Raw genomic sequence first — 17,934 nt, 5'->3', positions numbered from 1 at the left:
AAGGTGGGACATTTTGAACATTACAGTGAATGAAACTTTTAAGCGGTGAGAGTTATTTTATAAAATGCTACCTCTGAAAAGCTGATTGCCAAACAGTATAAAAATGGTTTGAGGCATAAATGCCAAGTTCATTTCTACTTCACTTCTGAGGTAACTATCTTTCAAATCGCAACAGCTGGACTATTTAACACAATCTGGTGAATCAAAGTATAGTTCTTCTCTGGTCTCCCAGTGGGACGTCTGCATTAGTCGGTGGCAGCCATCCAACAAATGACGCACAGCCGGACGGTCTGAACTCTGTTTCATTTACAATAAAAATGAATAAAGCTGCAATCATATTTACCACCCTCCAAGGACAGAAAACGGAAAGATTTAAATTTGTCTTCATAAAGTAGTTTCCTGGGAAAACTCCAAAGAGGAAGTCAGTTTTATATTTTCCCCTTGTGTAAAAATAAGAAGTCTTACTTTGTTTTCGAGGCCCTTTATACAGTTGCTCGGGCAGTGAACAGGAGCGGCTTTACAGCAGAGGTGGTGTTTATTGTTTTTCTCAGACACCCTCTTTTTCAGGAGATTTGAATACACTTGTCCCAAACCGCCCGGAATAGTTTCAGATATCAGGTGAAGCTGTCTGTGTGATCACCGATTTTAATACTTTCAAATATAATGAGAGTAGGGCAAAGCTAAATTCTCTGGGCTTTGTGCACTTTTCAAAACTCCGTGTTAGCTCAAAGAACAGTTTCTCAATTTGGGTCAGCTTCTATCTGATGAAAAAAAAAAAAAAAACAGATACAATTTTAAAGTATGGGGCAAAAAAAAATCATTCAACAACAGGATTGCACTGTGGTTTGAAAATCTGACATCAGCCATCAGATGCTGATCTGCCCTGAAGATTAACAAGAATTCCTTCTTAACAGAAGTAACAATGGCTGGGCACAGACGTCTGTGTCCACACGGAGCTGTACTTTCTTTAGTGGAATAAGGGGAGCACGGGGATGTCGGGGCACTGGTTCCATCCCAGACTGTGGGTGTGCCCCCCCAAACTCATCCCACTTCCTTGGATCCTAATGTGCGTTGGACTGGACCATGGACATTCATGGGTCCCGAAATACCCTGGGGCCCAGGGAGGCTCAGGAACCCGGGGCTGTGCTCACCAGCAAAATCAACACCCTTGAAAGACTGATTTCAGCTCAGGCAAAGATTCTGAAATGTGTGTGATACTTTTCTGGGGCTACTTTTTAAGCTTTTTGTAATTTTCCACAACTTTAAGTCACCGTGAGAAATCCACTTCAGATCCCAGCTATTAAAAGTGAATGTTATTTAAAAGAAGTATTTTAAGAGACATAGTCTTCTACAATATTTACTACGTCTGTACCACTGGCTCCTCAAAAAAGCTCCATGCATAAAATGTGTGCAGTTTTAGGTTTTGAGAACAATATTTATATTTTTTAAGATACTTTTCCTTAAATTTATTTCATTATGTATTTTAAACTCTCTTTTCAGATGGGAAGTCACGAAGAATTCCATGTTGTCACTTTTCATACGGGTATAGGACAAAGTATATTTCAAATGAAATGTGTTCATTGGGTTCCAGAAGTTAAGTCAATTTATTCTTAGATCTGAAATTGCATTTAGGTTTTCGCCGGCTACTTCTGTTTGAATAAATTAAAAACAGCCCCTCGGCACCACCAACCACAAATAAAAAGCAATACCAACACCATAGAAACTATTGAAAGATGCTTTAAAAAAAAAAATTGTGAAGTACCGAAGGCAATTTGGTTCTCCCTGCAGAAATGATGCATTTTATGCTAAGTCTCTTAAAATCATAGGTGTTCGCAACTGGAGGCAAATGTTAGGAGGCAATTAAATCTTTGAGAGAACTGAGAGTGACTCAGTAGCATTTTAACAGTCGTTCTGAGGTCTACTCAACAGAATTTTAACACTAGATGTCATACAGCCTCAACAATTAACCTGGGAGAAGTTGTTGACTGTCCTGGTGACTCAGAACACTTGTAAGACAATACTGATGGGGGACCTCTGGTTGGTACATGGAGAACTCCTGGGGCGGGGTGGGAGGAGGAAGAAAAGAAGAAGTGAGGGGATCTCAACTTCCAGAACATCCAGTTGTTCTGCTAATTTTGTTGTTAAGACTTAATTATCCATGTACAGGCACACAAGGAGGTCCTTTGTCGCGGTGCTTTGCCGAGCAGAGCCGCTTCCTGCAGTGTCACTACACAATCCGACAGAACTAAGATTACAGTTGAGGGCACAGCAAATCCTTTAATTGTGTAAGAGCATCAGATTAAGCAGTAACTTCCATGCGGTTCATTCTGCTGGCTAGTAGTCTCTTCTCAGAAACAAATGTTGACTAAGTACAGGGAAGGGGCCCTCCACGCTCCCCTCCACGCTCCCCTCCACGCCATGCATGCACACACGTACGCACGTACACACACACGTACACACACACAGGGAGAGAGAAGAGGAGAGGAGAGGAGAGGAGAGGAGGGTAGGAGGCAATGGTGTGGGACGAAAGAACGGGAAGAAAATCTACCCTTTCCACCACAGGGACTGAAAGAACTCTATTTTCCATTTGAACAAAATGTTGACCCAAACCTCTCTCAAGGAGTAAGTATGTGACCAACCAAATTGATGTCCAGCTGAGATCAACGTTTGAGAGAAGAATTTTATGCCAAGTTTCTCTAAAAGTAAGTTAAGAATTTCAATTTCTATTTGGTAATGTATTTCAAAAGCTCCAATTCTCCGGCTCCAATCCAAAAAAAAGGCAGTACTTTTCAATTTCATTTTTCTACATGAATTTTGTACTGGAAATAATGACATAAAACTGAGAGACCAGTTAGAGGTCAAATGATGATAAAATCAATCTTACTTTTAATTCAAAACCTGAAAGGCAATTAGGTTTTTTCTTTCATAGAAATGGTTGACTGATCACACTAACCAAGAGACATCTAAAATTTATCTTTTATCAACTACCCTCTGCTATTCAGTTAATGGCTCAAACACGATGAACTTTTATAAAAATAAATCTATGTGGGGACAAAAGACATGTGTATTTAGAGAAACCACAGATCTAGAAATTAAATGCAAATTATAATCAAAATGGTTTCATTGGAAATGGACATTTTTTCTATTGAAATTGAATTCTGGTTATTGCTACATGGGCTTTTTTTTTTTTTTTTTTTTTTTTTTTAATTCTTGTAGGGCACAGTGTGGCCTGTTTTGACCTCCCAAACAAAAAAAAAGGCAAGCTAGCTGTCTGTCTCATGGCTAAAAAGTAGAAGAGTCTGATAAAGCTTAGAGTTGTGGGGAGATCTGAGGTTGAAAAGAAGCATAACGAGTGAGAGGAGCGTTAACTGGAAGAGTCTCTGGCAACCGTGGCTTTAACAGTACCTCTGAGAATGAGGGCCAAGGGATGAAGACCCAGCTATGAAATCACTGCGAAGTACACCAATGGCAATGGAACTGGAGTCTACTTTCACATGGGTTCTCCCCCTTGAAGCAAGGTGTTGTAGAAGTAACTAGATGAAACGAAGCCTCTTTGAGGCTGACAGCATTGTCTGATTGACTTAGGAGAGTCAACCTCCTGAAAGTGATTAATAGGAAAAGTACACATGGATGAATAAAAGCTCAATACGGATGAATAGGGCCACCTGTACATGATACTCTTCAGAGAAAGAGAAGCGAGACAGCATGAGCACAAGATCTCACCTTGGGCTCTGCCTGACTGTGATGCCTGACTCTTCTAAGATCTGCTCACCTCTTTCTCCATACTGAAGCCCCACTTGTCCTGCCTGTCTTTATAACAGAGAGGTCCTAAAAATATGACGACCGATGGACACATAGCACAAACTCAAAGGAGCTAAGAGGGAACTGACCAAAGACGGAGAATTCTCAAAAAGGCTATAGAATGTATGTTCTGGATTCACTGGATTCACAGTGATTCACCTTTATGTTACCACATTATGTTACTATTTAGTAAAGCACCTTTTTACTCAATGATTAGTCAGATATTTTCAAGATTTCTGATTTCTGGGGAATGAATTATTCTTTTTTTTAAAGAAAGATTTTGTTTATTTGAGAAGGAGAGTGAGAGAGCATGAGCAGGGGGAGAGTTAGAGAGAAATGCAGACTCCCCACCGAGCAGGGAGCTCCATGCCGGGCTCCCATGCCGGGCTCCATCCCAAAACCCTGGGATCATGGCCTGAGCTGAAGGCAGACACTTAACTGACTGAGCCACCCAGGTGTCCTGAAATAAATTATTCTTCAAAATGCTTGAAAATGTCAAAAAATAAAAAATGTGTAAATGAAATTTATGCCACAGATTCTAAAGTCACTTAGGCTGGTTTTGTGATAGGATAAATTTGCGAAATTTATGAAACCGGCCTTTTACTGGACATTTGACATAAAAAACATTAAAATGATTTCTTTTTTGACTACTCTTTAAGTCTTTGTGCTAATTCAGATTGGCTCCTCTTTTCAGAACTGTTTTACTGGCTAACACTTTCTTCCCTTGGCAAGAGATACTGTAATTGGTGAAGTTAGCCTCAGGCAAACTGGTGAGTGCACAGGGGCAGAGGAGCAGGATGTGTGTGTGTGGGGGGGGGGGGGCGGAATGGAGGGATTTAAATGCAGCATCACTGCTTCAAATAGAAGACAATCTCTTGATCGCTTTCTTCCCTCCATTCCTCAAGCTCTTCATACGCTCAATTCAGTATGCTACAGTTTAGAAGCATGGGCTCTGGAGGTAGAATGAAACAGGTGCAAATAAAATCTGACCCAATTCTCAATGAAGAACAGAATTTGGGGCCAAGGGTTTGCCTCACTGAGCCTCAGTTTTCACATCTGTAAAATGGAGATGTGCCCAATCTGTACACTTAGAAGAATTAAAATTACACATGAACATACAGGCCTTAATAAATGTTAGCAAAATACAGTAACAATAGCAAAACATCATGGAAGTGAATTCCAAAGTCCAGAACCTCCAAAGTGGAAACTGGTGCCATTACCTATCTATCACCTCATCTATAACCAACATATATATCCTGCCTGGAGAAATTAAAGTACTTCTCTTGGACAGATTATTATAACATGAATACATAATAACACCTATGTTATGAAGAATAACAAAGAATAGTAACTTAAAAAAAAAAGTGAAAAAGCACATACAATGGAATGTTGTAGGCTTTTCCCCCTCAAAATGTTTTCCCGGTTTCCTTCAACCTTTATCGATCAAGAACACCAGACTCCTACATTCTATTAATAACAGAGCTAACATGTTTCAGGGACTTCACACAGGTTTAGGACAGAAGACAACTTCACCCATGTCTAGGCATACTGTGTCACATTAAAAAAATATGTATCTGCAATCGTGACAAACTGATGGTTATTTCTAAAAATGGAATTCCCTTTTAAAAGCCAAAGTCATTTGGAAATATATATTGAACGTACAGTGGAGATTAAAATGAGCCATATCATTCTTCACCAAAATAAATAGTGGGACACGGGGTGCTCCTGGGTAGCTCAGTAGGTTAAGCGTCTGACTTCAGCTCAGGTCATGATCTCAGGAGCTCTGCATGGGGCTCACTACTCAGCAGGGAATCTGCTTCTTCCTCTCCCTCCTGTTCTGCCCCTCTCCCTGCTTGTATGTGCGCAAGCGCATGCATGGGCTCTCTCTCTATCTAACATAAATAAAATCCTTAGAAACAAACACTAATACTAACTCCCCTCTAGGGTCAGCTGTTCAATTTGTCTCTAGTATGATCACATATCTCTAATCTAGGCAGGCCTGAAAGCATTTGGAACAACAGGGACAGGGCTAGAGTGAGTATCCTGACCCCCAGGAGTACTTTTCTGAAGGATAACAATCATTTTGATTTATAAATTCAGGTAATGTAGTTTTAAAATTATTTTACATTCTTGGGTTAGTGTGTGTTGGTCAATCTGCATTGAGAGACATGTTGCAAGCAGAAAATATGTGCTTGCCTGTTGTTGCTTATCTTAACTGTGAACATCTTTACTAAGCAACCACATTTATGAGGAATTACTGAGTCAATTCCAGAGCTCGGGGGAGGGGGGGGGCGCTTTGGAGAGTACTTAACCTACTTGCCTCAATTTCAGGTAAGAAAAATCACAACAAAAAGAAAACATAACAGAGAAGTTGCATGACCTTCCCAAGGAAACTTGGCCCCACCAGTAACACAGGTGCCTGGTGTCTAAGCTTTGAACTCAGCTCTGGTCCTGGATGACGCAGCAATGGCCTAGCATTCCATTTTAATGTAAGATGGCAAAGGAATTTACTGAAGCACTTTTTATATATTACATAACTCACATGAGAACTCTACGAGATAGGTGTTATCACCCTCATTTAACACATAAGGAAACAGAATCCTGGGCTCAATCACTTGCCTAACGTCATAATGGCCACAAATGGCAAATCCAAGATCAGGACTCTAGTTCATCTGGTGTAGAGAAAGGTCCAGTTCCAGCCACAACCTCATGCTGCTTGCCGCCGCCTCGTGCGCACACGGAAAGGCACGGGCTTTGAAAGCTGATTATACTGTTTCCCTGCTACACTGCTCCCCAGTCTACAGGCTGTTACAGATGAAAACACGAATCATCCTTGTCTTTCTGACCCCATGCAAGCAACACTCAGCCTGTTTCCAGGTATTATAGCTTTCTGAAAGTCATAAAATAGCTATCTAAAAAAAAAAATCTGTTATTTGGAAGTTTCTCTATTTGACATTGACCATCCCACCCATGGATTAGCTTAGATCAATGAGTCTTACTATATTTTAACATGGTCAGATTTTTACTCTCAATCAATAGGAAAGAGCATGAAAGCAAAATCAGGTTTGTTGAATGGTTGGTTATATTATGTTATGTATGTATGTTTGCTTTATTTATTTATTTCCTTATCTATCTTGGCCAACACTTCACCCCTCATAGCATAAAGGAAGACTACTATTATCATTCCTGTTGGAATTATAACTGATCAGAATTAATGAAATTCAAATTCACCATCAGATTTAAGATATTATTACTAGATAATATATACTTATTAGAAATAATTAACAGGACACAAATATTTCTAAAGCTATTATTAAAATAGAAATAATTAGGCTTCCCCAAGTCTTGATTATCTTTTCTTTCCTTTTTCTCCTTTTTTTTTCTTAAAAAATAAAACGCTTGGTTTACTTAGGCTGATGACAAGAATGTTAATTTTAATTAATCCTTACAATTAAGTATTAAAGAGATCCCTTGCTATCTCCTGAGTCCCTAGGAAATAAATCCATATATCTCTGGCTCTATAATTTACCAGACTGGAGTTACTCAGTTACTTAGAATATATACATATGCTGATTTTAGGAATTTATTAAAAGCAAAACCTTTCCAGGAATAGCTTGGTGTTAATAATTTTCTAACTAAGTGAAGATGTTACACATAAAACCCTTTGTTTCTACTCTTTTTAAACCTTTCTTAGGTTTCCAATCTTTCTTGTCCACCTGAGGCCATACAAGTGAGCACAGCTGAATCTTTCCTTTAAAATTGGGTATGCTATTGTCTCTGATACTTTTATCTTGTGTAGGTACAAAGATGCAGAAGTTACATAAAACTGAACTGACTGGAAATGACCCCTAAGCATTAAAAAAAAAAAAAAAGATATTAAAATAAAGAAGCCAACCACAGAACACACAAAAACCTCCAATATTTAACTTGCGAATGTGTGAGACTTTTGAGTAACAGGGGAAATGCTGGCTGAGTATTCTAGTTGACATTCTGCTGCTTCAGTGCTACTAAAAATGTACTCATCGTTCATTTATTCAAATATTTACAAAATTTCCAGGATTTTCCTAGATGTTTGAGATACACCAGCGGGCAGACAAAAACAAAAACAAAAACAAAACTCCTACTCCTCCTGGTGGAGCTCACATTCTAGCAGGGAAAGAATGGAGGAGGGTGAGGAGAATCAGTTTAGAGGAAGAAGAATTACACTTTTAAATTGGGTGGTCAGTGTAGGCCTTATGGAAAAGATGACATCTGAGAGAAAAGAAATGACGGAGAAAAGTCAGGTGACCACTGGGCAAGGACACATGTGGCAGAGGGGATAGCAAAAGTAAAAAGGTAGAGTGGAATGATACCTGGTCAGAGAGGCCAAAGTAGGAAGGGAGGCAGGGGGGCGGTGGGGCAGGGTGGTAGGGACGGGGGTGTGCATGTGTGTACGTATGCATTTGTGTGTGTGTGAGAGAGAGGAAGAGAGAGAATGAACATACGTACTAGAGGGTACTGTGACTGTAATCTTCCCTTGACCTTGATTCCCCGTCAAGAGCCAAAAATGTCACTAGGCTGAAATATCGTGGTGGTGCAGCCACAGATCAACACAAAGATGCAATTATTATCATAGAAACAGTTTTAAACAACAAAGATAACATTTTGCTTTTTGATTGCTGATCTGATTTCCAAGTGCTCTGACAATCTAGGTCTATGAGATAACACAATGTGGTTGCCTCTACCTTCTGGCCAGTATAACAGAGCAAATTTCTCAGTCAGAGCCAGCCAGAAAACAGCCTCCAAAATAACCCTTCTCATTCCTGGCAGCTAGACCAGTTTTCAAGGAATCCTGATAAATCACATGAGGTTTTACTTTTAAAGCTTAGATGTAACTACGTTAACTTCTTTTACTCAGTAAAAAACTAGGATTAAACATAAATGAACAAAATGAACGAGAATTCTGTGTGTGCCTGTCTGGGAAGTGAATAATTACCAGGTACATACACAAAATACTGGGATTCATTTGGATAGTCTAATTATACTTAAGAAACAGATTTTTCAGAAAGGTACTCTGCTTTGCTAAATGACTGTCAATATGAAAATACATGGCATTAGTTATTTCAGCTAAAGAATGTCAAGAACTGAATAATCAAGCATTGGGTTACAAAGTTTAAAAGTTAATACAGCAGCACAGAGTATTTGTATTAGTGCTTTAAGTAGCTAAATTAAATTGAAATGTGTCTCTTAAGCAGTCATTGAACAAGCAAGATGAGAAATAAATTGAGCTTCACTTAGGCCTTTATGGCATCTAACAACTGTGTCTGTCAACACACGGATCCTTTTCACTGTCAATTCAACACACATTTTGCAGACCTTGGGCCTGCAATTATTTCATTTCCTTTCTTGGAAATGTAATTTCCACTTACTTTTGGAGAATAAAAGACAGACAAAAGGAGGAAGGAGTTGCAGTATTTTCTGATTAAGATTATCTGTATAAAATGGTAAAGGGAAAAAAATCTATACGCGCACACTGAAGCATTTCTCAGCAACTAACCTGCCTCAGCCAAATTGCTTTTGTGTCTGGATATTGGTTCAGATGTAGCCAGATTGTTGATGTCAAATTAGGTGTTAAACAAATTTAATAGGAAAGATGAAGAATGAATATAGATCATCTTTCTGTTAGAATTGTTCAAATGACTCCAGTCAAAAGAAAGGAAACTCATGACCGCAAGAGAAAGTGTGCTTTTAATTAAACACAATGAAATGAGATAAAACTGTAAATCAGCAAAGAAGGCCATTCATTCCAAAAGAGAGGGGGGAAAAAAGTTAATAGGGCCAGGGAGAGAAATGCAAGAGCGCAAGAAAATACCAGTTGGCAAAAATAGATCTAAATTGAATTTCAACTTCATTTGTCCAGGCTTCACCTTTTAAACTAAGAAAGGTAGAGCTACAAAAAAAGAAAAAAAAGAAAAAAAAAAAAAAAGGCTTCTTTCTCTCCTGAGAGAACAGGAAGTCAGAGGTTTTAATTAACCATGATTACAATATTCGGCTGATCTGATTTGTCTCACCTCTTCCTTTTCTTCAAGTGGCAAACCGGTTGACATCCTGGCAAGAGAACTAGAGCAAAACCAGACCAATTTCAAAAAAGGGCCTGCCCTCTGTTATAAAATGAATTGACCCTCCACCAGATCTGTCTGAAACACATTAAACAGCAGGATTAACTCTTTGACAAAGTGCTACTTTCCCAAAGCAAGTCTGGGGAGGTAACTCTTGACACAGTATCTCTTCACTCTCAAGAGAGAGCAGTACTAAGGCACATCTTTAACTCAGGACCAGAAAATCAGGTTCTAAAAACATCCCCTTCAAAGTACATTTCAAAGATCTTGTATCTTCCTTGACTGCTCATAAATCATCAAGAGAGATGATCCAAACATTTAATCCCGAAAGAATGATTAAGGGCCTTGTGATGCTGAATCATTATCATCCAGGGGAATTCTCTGTGTGGAAGAAGAACCTGATTACCAAACCAGTTTGGGGAAGGAATTCTCTTTATGCGTATCTGCTCTGGATCAGAAAAAGACCTCTAAGCTAGGAGCCTCAAATCTCAAGTGAGCTCATCAAACAAAGGAAGAAGAGTAGTTATTGGCTAACCCGATCGAAATCTGTCTAAAGAGGAATAAAGCAAAGTAACACACAGTTTAGTCATCACAGATTCTTCTACACACTTAGTAAAGAGCATCATTACTTACTGAAATGTAACCTTGGAACTTGTGCATCCTTCCAATTTACACGACCCTTCACCTGGCTCAGGTGTTGGGGGGGACGGGCTGTTGAATTCTGCCTCCAGAGTTTTCTTGTTCAAGGCTGTTTTTGTTACACTGGATACAGAACCCAACACTGGCATGGATTTGGACTCTGAGGTGGCTAATATCCCGGTTGGACCTTAAAACCAAACACATACCTCAAGTTTAATAATTCTGTGCAATGCTTATTAATATGGTACTGAAAAACAGATTAGCCGAAAATCCCTCAGGAAGTGAGAAGGCCAAGTTTTGTTAAAATTTAGAGAGCATGCTGGAAAATGTTCCTATTAGAAATATGCTCTGTTTGGATGGTACTACTGGCTTTTCAATGCACCAGGACCACGCTGAGAAATTACGTACAGACCTTTAAGAAAGCACAAAACCCCAGGCCACGGTTCCCTCTCTGACCGGAGTCCTTATTAATACCAGGATTGGGAAAATTCTTTTCTTCTCGGAGTATGGCTTTCTGACAGCCCTACTTGAAAAATTTGGCCTCTCAAGAGTTAATTCTTCCCAAAACTCAGCTTTGCGTTTTAAACCGCAAATGGAACAATGTCAAAAGGCTTTTTTAAAAGGCTCATGAAGGCTTCTTAAGCATTAAACAGCTTTTATGAACATTTTCATTTTAATGTGATTGAGAAGTAAGTGGATTTATTTCCTGTTAAAATACAGACACAGGATTCTAAAAATTAAGTGGCAAAGAGTTTGGCTGTTTACCTTTTGGCCCTTTCTGCTCTTTGGGATAGGACTAAATGACTGTAATAGAGCTCGTTACTGAAATTATTGGCGTACCATCCCAACTCCCGGGCCCTGAAGCGAAGTTCTCTCATTCCTTGGGTTCTACCCTTAGTTAGAAAGACACTACCCCTTGCCAGTAGCTTTTTTCAAAGCAAGACTCCAACATGTCTTTCCTGAAGCCTCAGAAGAAATCTTCATAAAACAAAGAGACTTATGTAATAAGTCATAAATGTACAGATAAAATTAGAAACTTCTAAAAATTCAGCTAGAGGACAACCTTGAAAGGTGCCATTGAAAAAAAGGACAAAACTTGGGAGTCTCTTATTCCTTGAGAAATGTCCGATCATCTCCTAAAATGGAAAGTACTAGTGGGCACAATCCAATTAAATGCTAGCGGATCCCTGGTCATTAATGTTAAGTGCTGGAATGTTACTCTCACATCTGCAGATGCCTGCGTCTGAGGCATTCCAACAGTATAACCCAGCAGCTCCAAAACTGAAGTTCTGATGTCAGAAACCTCCTGAAAGAGGCGCTGGGGAAATGCTCTCCCATTCTGTGGCTGCACCTCCAATGGCCACCCTCCCTGTGGGAGATACAGCCAGACCCTCTATGGCTCCAGGGGAAAGCCTCAGCTCCCCAAAGCTTGCCTTCCTCCTTCAGGTCATCTCCACCAGCTGCATAGACAACCTTGTGACATCACTGAACATCCTGATTCAAAAGACCTCTCCCTCCCACCCAGGATAAGCCTCCTGGTGCCTGGGGATGCAGGAGTAAAGACACAGAGGTGCTGAAAGATCAAGGAAGATCCTGAAAATACAAATAGGAAGTTGAATTCAAGATTTGATTCTGAGCTGCTCTGTTCTGCCCTTGGGTAGTTGCCAACTACAATGCTAGACAGCTTTAAGCAATCTGTCCTTGTAGGAAAGCAGATCTGCTTCTGAAAACACCAACACCTGCTGCTTGTTCTGTAAATGAAGCCAGCCACAAAGGACAGAGAGTGGGTGAGCTGAGCTGGAGCTCTAGTTTTTCTTACATACAAAAAGAAATAAAGAAAAATGCATGATGTTTTAGATTATTATTATTATTATTATTATTATTATTATTATTACTGTATCCTGCTTAAGCTGTCCAATGTTTTCCAAGAGGCACTTGCTGCTCTTTGAAATGTCGGCCTGGGAGCCTGTAAGTCTTGAAAGTGTCAGTGAGGTTTGATAAGAGAAACCCTAGATAGAAAGTGCTTCGCTGGCCCCTGAGGGAGATACCAACTATCCTGGGATCTGAGGTCTGCAAACCTGGGGCTGCCCCCCACCTCGCCTCTCTTACCATGCTTCCTGTCTCCACCGTGACCTCATATTAGCTTCCTCATAAAGCCTTTGTGTGCAAAAGGAAAAAAAAAATCTCAAGAGATCCAAGTGCACCTGAAGCCATAAACTTATCGAAGTCATCTCTAATTTGCAGCATGCAGCCTGCTAACTTTAGCTTCTTATTCTGCGCTCCTCCCTGAACCCCTCCTGGATTTTTACTGTCATTCCACGACCCTTATAAAAAAGGTTTATTTGGTAAATACCTCTTCCAGTTCTACACTAGAAAAACATTGGTATCATCTAAAAAAAAAAAAAATAGGTATGATTTCTTTTACTAGATGACAGAGTTTGTAAGTTTGTCTCCTCCCCTCATTCCTGCCTTTTCTTTTTTTGCTTTGGCTACTAGGGAGCTCCAAAGAAAGTTTCTACTCAGTTACAGGTCACTCTCCTCAGTATGGTTCTTCTCCACTCTGCCAATTACAGAGTTCTTGTTTCTCTATGCAAATACTGATGATTCTATTGAATATATACCTTATTAGAATATCCCTCAAATGATACATTAAATATTTATAAATTGGTGAAATATAATAAATAAAATGAAAGATTCTCACCATGCCTATACAGTGTGCTCCTGCCTTCTTTCTCCGTTCTTTGAAATATTCAAATTACCATATTGACTAAAATCAAAATGTTTCCTTGTTTCTCCCACTGAAAACTAACTCTGAAATAGTGCTGTACATCTGACCAAGTCCATGAGTGAAGTGACAAGGCTTCCACAGGAACAAAATACAAAATGTGAATGACAGAGAACAAGAACGGGACCCACAGAGTCCTAAACAATAACGATGGCTGTATGACTCCTTCAAGGATGCAATGCTGGAAGAAGTGACTGTCACAAAATGAATAATGATTCATTGTGGAGGCTGGTAAATGCTTATAAAGCAATTCTAAGGAAAAAAAATCTCTTAGAGCACCCCTTAATTTTCCTGAGAGGTGATTATTTTTGGGGGGAAGGAATTCTTCTAGGATATTAACAGCAGAATTTCCAGACCAAATTAAAAACTGAATGGCTGATTTTTTTTTTTAAGGAGAAAACTAAAGTTTCATCTTTTTATAATAAAAGTTTGGTTGGTATTATGCTGCTCCTAATATAAGAAACCAATTCACTAAATTGAGTAAAATCCCTATGTGGAAGCTAGAGCCTGATTAACAAACACCTACATCCCTCCTATTCTAGCAACTTAAACTTGGTAAACATGACTCAGTGCAAATTTAAATGGTTACAATGGACCAAATGGAGTTGACTGAATTGAGTCTAGAAGATTCAGCCCATTAGCTACGGCCTGGTTAATTTTACTTTAGAGTAGTTTTTCAAAGCTAGCCTCCTGGCCACAAGGGAAAAACCTCATACGGTTTCCACTAATTCCCGTGACCAAGCTGGTGGGGGGAAAAAAAAACAAAAACAAAAACAAAAACAAACCAGAAGACATGCAAAGTTAGTTCTGAGGTCTAATCCATGCACATCATGACACAAATGCAGACTCTCAGCTCCAGACTTGCTCAGACGGTCATTTATAGCTGGTGACAGAGCTGAAATTTCTCATTCGCCTGGTTCACAGGCAGAGACGATGAACAGAACGCACACACAAAGGATAAAGCCGGTGCCTCTGCATTTGTAACCGATGCGTAAGTACTACTCTTATTACTAAATCACTGCATGCTGACTTTGTGCCATGCACACTACCAAGCACTTTTCTTACGCTGATTTATTCCATCCTTAGGATAATCCTATGAGGTAGTGCTTTTGCTACCCTCATTTCACAGGCAAAGAAACTGAGGCACAGAGAGGTTGAGCCATTTAAGGGCAAGCTGCTTGGAGAAGGCAGGGCAAGGATTCAAAGTCACATGGTCTGGCTCCAGAGCCTGTACTCAGTGCTACACCATTGCCAGGGCTCCTGAATGTCTGTACTTGGTGGCATCTTGCCTTAAGCAAGCCCAATCTCTAAGACCTTGATTACCTGCAAATAGAGAAATACATAAACAGACATACCAATGAACTAAGATACAGAAGTTCTTATGAGATATCCATGAGTGCCTTTGCCAACCCAATACTTCTCACTCACATTAAAAAAAATTTAGTAATTTTAAGAGATCGTTTTCATGTTAGCACGGGACTTAAAGGCAGATGTCTCAGAGAGGAAGGGTAGAACTGTGGAGAATTCAAACCGGCTTACTACTGCTATCTGCTTCTGCTGTCACCTTTCTGCGACGCAAAATTCTTTCTAACTCAGTTTCACTGTTTTCTGTGTCAAGGGATTTTAAGCTTCTTGAACTAGTGGATTTGTTAAGTGTCCCCTAAAGTGAAAACAAAACAAAAACAAAAACAAAAAGGTTAATGTCTTAATACAATATGCAAAAGAATATTAAAAACCAAATCAGCAAAACATTACCAGAATTTGAATGGAATTAGGAAATAGAATGAATTTGCTGTATATATATATATATATATGTATATATATACACACACACACAATATATATATACACACACACATTATTTTTTAATGTGTGTGTCTTTGACAACACATAGTGTTGGATCATTTAAGAAGATGCTACTGAGGATGTAAGACGTTAGCTTTCACACCAAAAGGACAATACAAGAACATCTCTCGATGACTAACTATGAAATTCGGTGGTAGGAAGGTACTTGCGCATTGACGGTTAAGATGCTGATGTGTTGGTCGATCTCGTGGAGAAGAGAAGAATATATTGAACTCACCTTAGAAGGTTTTCTTGATACAGCAGCCACGAGCTACTGAACCCAAATTCTTGTGGCACTGAAAAAGTGTGACTGAGTCTTCAGAATGACCCTGGTTCCACACTGGTGGCAATGGTGTCGTGGCGGCCAAAGGAGGTGCATAACACTCTCCTGTGGCCTAGCCAAAGAAGTGCTGCCCTGGGCACACCTTGACATCATTGTGAAAGGGGAAAGGTTATAATGACATAGGGAAGCAATAAAGGGCCTGGCATTTTAATTCCATATTCCTAACAGAGGAGGCGGTGAATACATTATTCAGGGCCCAGAAGATGCTGAAGGGAAAAAGAGATGCCATACATCTGTGCACCTACTAAAATTGGTACTGACTTTCAAGATAACAGAGAAAGACCCTGCCTCAGCTCCTCTGGGAAGCATGTTATGGAGGAGACCTATGGCTTTCCATCTCCCATGACCAGTCAGGTGTTTGTACAGAACACTGGGTGACACACTTCACATCCTGTATGTGAGGACTCAGCACTGCACCATTACCAGGGGTCTGTTTTCTTCCATAAGAAATGCCCACTATTTCTTTGAAATGGCCCTCCTGAGCTGTGCCACATGCTTTGGGTAGGTGGGGGAGCCAGAAGATCCAGTCTTTGGATTACAGTAAATCAGAACCTCAAGTCTGGTATAACTTGCCAGACTTAATGCCAAAGTCAGAGGTAGCTTTTTGTCCACCAAGGCTAACAATCAGGCCAGCCTTTGTCACCTCAGCTCACTATGGGTTTGCCTTAATCCTGCTCCTGCCCCCTGCCAACTTCCTGAAGGACTTTAAGAATTCGATTGGCAAAAAATCGTAACTCATGTTTCTTCTTTAGCCTATAAAACAAGAAAAAGTGGCTTGTAATATTAGGTAGTTACAAATCTCATGTGATATAGGTTATTATGTTTTGTTTAGAAAGGTTTCTTCCCTAACTGGGTAAAGGCTTGGAGAAGCTGCCTGTGGGCATGGGAGGATTAACAAAATTAAGAGATTTTATTCTTCTATCAGCTACCCTAAACTAAGACTAATGTGTAAAATATGTGGATAATCAAGCATATGATACTCTACCCCCCAAGTAGCTCTTTCTGCTTTTTTTCATTTATTGCAAAAATTCATAAAATATATTGAAAGGAAAATCACGTTTCATGTAGTGTTGTAATTGTTTATCTTATAACTTAAAAAGTTGGATGATGTGGTTTATTTATTTAACAGTTAATGCAGATCTGTACCTGCTCATCAAGGAGTTAAATAGTAAAATAAGATCAAGGCTGATAAGGTGAAAAAAATGGAACTAAAGCCAATTAAGATAAATTTGAAAAAAATATTAGAAAAACTACTCCCAAATCATGCATTTACAATTTTTAAAAAACTTACCAGCTAAGTAATTTGTAAACATGTAAGGCCATTACCATTAAAATAACTCATGAAACTATTACACTGTTTGGATGTCAAGAACATTCTTTGATTTTCCCAATGGTTGGAGTTAATTCAAGAAAAAGATACGTGTCTATGTACACACGCATTCACATACACCTTGCAAGGATATCTTTTAAGGAAGAATTTCTGTCTCATAATAATTTCTACTTTTCATTTGAATAACAGCATTAATCATCCAAATTCTGATCGTGGTGAGCTACTCTCTCATCACACCTGATACTGAAAGGTTCTGTTTTCCAAGTTCTGATCTTTGGGTCTCAAACTTTTGTCTCTATCCACTGACTGATGTGATTGATTCAGCAAATATAGGAGTATGCAGACACTATACGACTCTCAATTCAAATGACCAAGGAGCTCAGCTAATAAAGTACCAAGATTGTCTATCTTTTTGTATATTCGTCATATAGTCTGAGAATCAGAAATTAACCTAGAAGGGACATGATATGCAGAATTCCCTCACTTTACAGAGAAGAGAATTCAAACTCAGTGAGCCTTGGGGTTTGGGCTGGGCCCCACAGTACATCAGTGATGAGGCTAGATGGATTCCCAAACCAGTGTTTAATCTTAGTTCCCACATCGGTTAAATGTTCCTAACACTGTCAGGTGACAAGATCAACTATTCTATAATTCCTTCTGAAAAAAAAAAAAAAAAAAAAAAAAAACTGAAGATGTTTGGGAAAAACCTAAAAGAGAATTTCTTAGAGGTTGTTTATTTGAATTAGAGACAAGCGAACTTAAAAGAGATTTAAGATTAATTTGTACGGATTTAATCTTGAGAGATTGCTGTTTGCACTTAGAGTGACTTTTATATGACTGGGGTGATTAGAGAGGTTTCCAAAACCTCCCAAAAAACCTTGTGTGATTATGAGAAATAGGTTTTTAAAATCTACAAAACATTCAGCTTTTAAAAATTCAGTGTAAACAGGTGTGGAAAAGTAAGTTCAGTTGACACTGAGGCTATAGCAATTGGCTTGGGAAGTGTCCACATCCAAATGGGGTGAGATTTTCCAAATCCCGAAATAGAGATATATTCCGACCTGTGTGCTAACTTTCAGCAAAAGGCTCAATC

The 17,934-nt window shown here is 39.2% G+C and overlaps 1 protein-coding gene across 1 annotated transcript in view; it reads right to left on the bottom strand.

Annotated features, from left to right (window-relative positions):
* Positions 1 to 17,934, bottom strand: part of SHTN1 (shootin 1) — a 96,735-nt gene that overhangs the window by 6,288 nt on the left and 72,513 nt on the right. Inside the window, exons 15-16 of the mRNA XM_072805169.1 lie at positions 14,863 to 14,983; positions 10,533 to 10,725 (exon numbers count right to left, since the gene is read on the bottom strand). Of these exons, the coding sequence (XP_072661270.1) occupies positions 10,533 to 10,725; positions 14,863 to 14,983 (314 nt within the window). The remainder of the gene's footprint in view (positions 1 to 10,532; positions 10,726 to 14,862; positions 14,984 to 17,934) is intronic.

The sequence above is a fragment of the Canis lupus genome, chromosome 29, assembly GCF_048164855.1.
Source record: "Canis lupus baileyi chromosome 29, mCanLup2.hap1, whole genome shotgun sequence".
Classification (NCBI taxonomy): Eukaryota; Metazoa; Chordata; class Mammalia; order Carnivora; family Canidae; genus Canis; species Canis lupus.
Note: the sequence above shows the minus strand (reverse complement) of the source record. Positions and strands in the feature narration are given on the sequence as shown.